Source organism: Eurosta solidaginis, chromosome 5, assembly GCF_040869045.1.
Source record: "Eurosta solidaginis isolate ZX-2024a chromosome 5, ASM4086904v1, whole genome shotgun sequence".
Classification (NCBI taxonomy): domain Eukaryota; kingdom Metazoa; phylum Arthropoda; class Insecta; order Diptera; family Tephritidae; genus Eurosta; species Eurosta solidaginis.
This window is the reverse complement of record NC_090323.1, coordinates 257,039,324-257,043,380: the sequence shown is the minus strand read 5'-3', so window position 1 is coordinate 257,043,380 and position 4,057 is coordinate 257,039,324. Positions and strand designations below refer to the sequence as shown.

Here is a 4,057-nt window from a genome sequence, read left to right as displayed (position 1 = left end):
TTTAAGCACATACTATCTATACATAATATGTACAATGAATTTGTTGGATTTTAGAAACAAACGTAAGTTATCTTAACACTTTACCTTTGGATCATTTGAATGCACAAAAGCCGTCGGCATTTTATAAATTTCATATATGTATACGTTTATACACCATTTTTACTTCATATCACATATTCTGCTTTGTCACATTTTTGCAAATTTTAACACACATTCAAATTTCTTATATCACATTTAAACCTTTTCTAAAAATTTTATATAAAAATGTATTTAAATGAAAGGACCCAGAACCGTCAGCATTTCAGCGGTTTCATATTTAAGTATATATGTTTATACATACATACATTTATGCACTTATCATCGTAACAACATATTTCTACTTTTAAATAATGTTACTGCACAAGTTAACATTTGCACAATCACCACTATCACTTAAAATTTTGCTATTTTAATATTTATTATTCACTTTGTAAAATTTATTCACTATTCCACCGATCAATTAGAATAACATTTATTGTAATTACATCATGAACATTTATTTTCTATTGGATAACCAAAACAAACTCTGCAAATGAAAAAACAAAACAAAAGTGTCAAAAATGGCCGCGCGCACGAACAAAACAAGAAAGAAATAAAAATGACAGCTCAGGCTGGTGCGGACAGAATAACAAAACGCATGGTGAACACCTAATCTGGTTTTTCGAGAGGAACACTAACTTGTTTCAGCGCCTGTAGAAACTCTACAGTGCGCCCTCTTGTATATCTATCCTCTTTGACCTAATCTGGTTTTTCTAGAGGAACACCAACTTGTTTCAACGCCATGGAGAAACTCTACAGTGCGCCCTCTTGTATATCTATTCTCTTTGCTAACCAAAGATTGAATGGAATTGGGTGCTTGTCTAATGAAATAAATTGCAACCCTGTAGCAGTTGACGTGTAAAACAGCTGTCATTTATCCAGCGGTGAACAAGCAAAATAATAGAATAGCAATGGACGGATTTATGATGGTAAATATTAACATTAAATATAAATAAAATAGTAATTTATTTAATAAAATTATGCGCTAAACAGGAGCCGACATTGAATGTCATCAAAGGCATGTGCATCATGGACAATGATGGCAATCGCATTTTGGCCAAGTACTATGACAAAAACGTCCTTCCAACTGTGAAAGAACAAAAAGCTTTCGAAAAGAATCTTTTCAATAAAACACATCGTTCCAATACGGAAATTATTATGTTGGATGGCTTAACCTGCGTCTATAAGAGTAATGTGGATTTATTTTTCTATGTCATGGGCAGCGCCTATGAGAATGAATTAATATTACTGTCTGTGTTGAATTGCCTATACGATACGATAAGCTTGATATTGAAAAAGAATGTGGAAAAACGTTTGGTATTGGAAAATTTGGAAATTATTATGTTGGCATTTGATGAGATCTGTGATGGCGGGTAAGTGGGAGATGTGTTTTGTAAGTTGTGAAACAGTTCAAGAGCTGACGTGGTTACATCCTTTTTAATCAGACTAGATATTAGGTTAACTGAAAGTGTAACAGCTCTTTATACAGGTTATTTGTTATTAAGCTAATACTGTAATTTTTTTTTTTTTTTTTTTTTGAGACTTAAGGTGTATGCTAACGCAAAAGACTCGCCAAAGCACAGGGGTAAGGTTGCAGTATATCTGCTCTTTAAATTAAAAACTGCAACGAAATGCTTAGCATGTAGTTCCTGTTGGGTTTTAACCATGCGGACACTCCAGGCAAATAGGGAGTCACCAGCGCGTAACTTGTAATTCTGAAATATAAAGTTCCATTAACCCTATGGTACCATAAAATTTTATTTTATACGAAACTCGAACCAACATTCATACATATACATATGTATAATATGTATCTGCACCAAAACGAGAGGAATTTAATTTTCAGTTGGCTTACAATTTGCCAGTTTATGGCACGATTATAAGTAGTATTTATTAAATGCTGTATGAAAAGCCTTATCAGCACTTGAACTAAATTTAATATCTAGTCACTAATTGTACATAATATTTATTTGTATCCATAGTGTTATACTAGACGCCGATCCATCATCTGTTGTGAAACGTGTTGATTTGCGTAACGATGACATTCCAATTGCTGAGCAAACCGTCGCGCAGGTAACTAATAAAATAAATGGACTGTTTTGGTAGTGTTGAACAAGTTCTCATATTGATGGCGCGCAAGCTATAAGTCTTGTTTGAAACAGGATTGGGTCGTATAACGTCTCAAAATCTAATTTTATGTGGCCTTAATAGAAAGGATTTGATTAACAAAGTAGTTGGTTTTTATTTTAGAAAATTTTTTCAATCTTTTGATTTTATTTAACAAACGGTATGAATTCTAGAATAAGCAAATTGACCGGAAACAGAACGAGTCTTTTTGAATAAAAACGCGGTATTTGTACTTAAATTTTGTGATTGGCGCACGCTATACGATGCAATTCTGTTAAGGTTGTCGAACAAAATGTTTCTTTAAATCGAAATTTTACTTCATTCGTTGGTTGTTTGAACAAATTTATTTTAGTAAATTTCCAAAAAAAAAAAAATTAAATATGCTACTCATATGTTTGCTTCAATTGTACAAATTACTATAAAAAAACAGTAGTTAGTATACGTGATGTAATGTATGGTACTCCCATAGTTGCTTGAAAACGAACAGAAAGTACCTAGAATTTTGAAATATTAATACATAAAAGTAGATAGTAAATAAAGATTAAAAACAATTTTAAATTTTGTACATATATACTTGGATGAAAACCTTATGTTTATAAGGCAATTATACAAGGGACCGGATTTCTTTCGTTTAGAACTAGAAAATGGTTTATGTTATTGAATTAAAATTGAAAATATTCAACTTCCTATTTTATTTTTGTTCGAAATTGATAAATAATTTACATATCCGGTTTCTGGAACACGTACCCTATAAAATCTATATTTTATATACAAATGTACTTTCGACGCGATTAGTAGCAAGTTATGCAATTTATTGAGAATAAAAAAGTGGTGTTGCAAAATATTTTTTCATATATTAGTTTAACCGAAAAAAATGTTGGTTAAAAATATTAGTGACTTTTATTGTCTGTACGTGCATAATCTTTTGAATTTGTTTTAAGGCGGAAACATTTTATTGCAATTTAGTAATGCTTCTGTATCGTTATAAATATTGTTGTTATCCCATGTTAAAATATGTTCAATAAATACTACAATACATACAAACTTTTCAACAATGAAATTATGCTTTTAATTCATTTTTCTTAACACAAGTTTTACAAACTTACTTATATAAATCAGTTCTTGTTCTATTTAAATATGCATTTTTATCTACTGTTTATGTAAGCATTAAAATTATATAAAATAGCAATTTATTTTATTATAATATTTTCTTTTTACTTTTACAGGTTTTACAATCAGCGCGCGAACAATTCAAATGGTCCATACTGAAGTGAGCAAGTATTTATTGAATGGATTGGACAAAGAAGACGAAAAAATATTAATTGTTTTTATATAGTCTAAACATATATTATACATTCTATAAGCTATTGCATTTTTAAATTAAAACATATATCGTATAAAACCTAGTTTTTCAGATATACAAAACTGTGTTAAAATTATTAGTACTTACCAATCAAATTTGTCATAAAAAGACATTTCGAAATAGCATGCATAGCATTTGGGTTGTATTTTTATAAAAATCACTTCAATAATTCTTTTTCGACACCTTTTGTTGACTTAAAAAGTGATCAATCATTTCCACGATTAAGATAATACTCGAAAATGTTTCCATAATACGCTTGAAATATGATTTGTTTAAAACTGAAATACGAAAAACTGCTTAGAAAAAGGACTGACAAAAGAAGTACTGCGTGCCGGGTACAATTTTGTACCGAAAGAGCAGTATTGGAATATAGAATGTGATTCTATAATAATCTTCGACGCTCTCAGTGTCAACGTTGCATCTATTAAATTGATGTTTACTGATGCGTGGTTTCTTGTGTAGCGCAACTCTCTCAAGGGGTTGCCAGCG

At 30.5% G+C, this 4,057-nt stretch overlaps 1 protein-coding gene across 1 annotated transcript; it reads left to right on the top strand.

Annotated features, from left to right (window-relative positions):
* Positions 1-881: 881 nt before the first annotated feature.
* Positions 882-3,630, top strand: zetaCOP (COPI coat complex subunit zeta). Its single transcript, XM_067786384.1, has 4 exons — positions 882-1,007; positions 1,072-1,451; positions 2,061-2,151; positions 3,432-3,630. The coding sequence occupies exons 1-4, from the start codon at positions 990-992 to the stop codon at positions 3,477-3,479; spliced, it is 537 nt and encodes a 178-aa protein (XP_067642485.1). The 5' UTR covers positions 882-989; the 3' UTR covers positions 3,480-3,630.
* Positions 3,631-4,057: the final 427 nt, after the last annotated feature.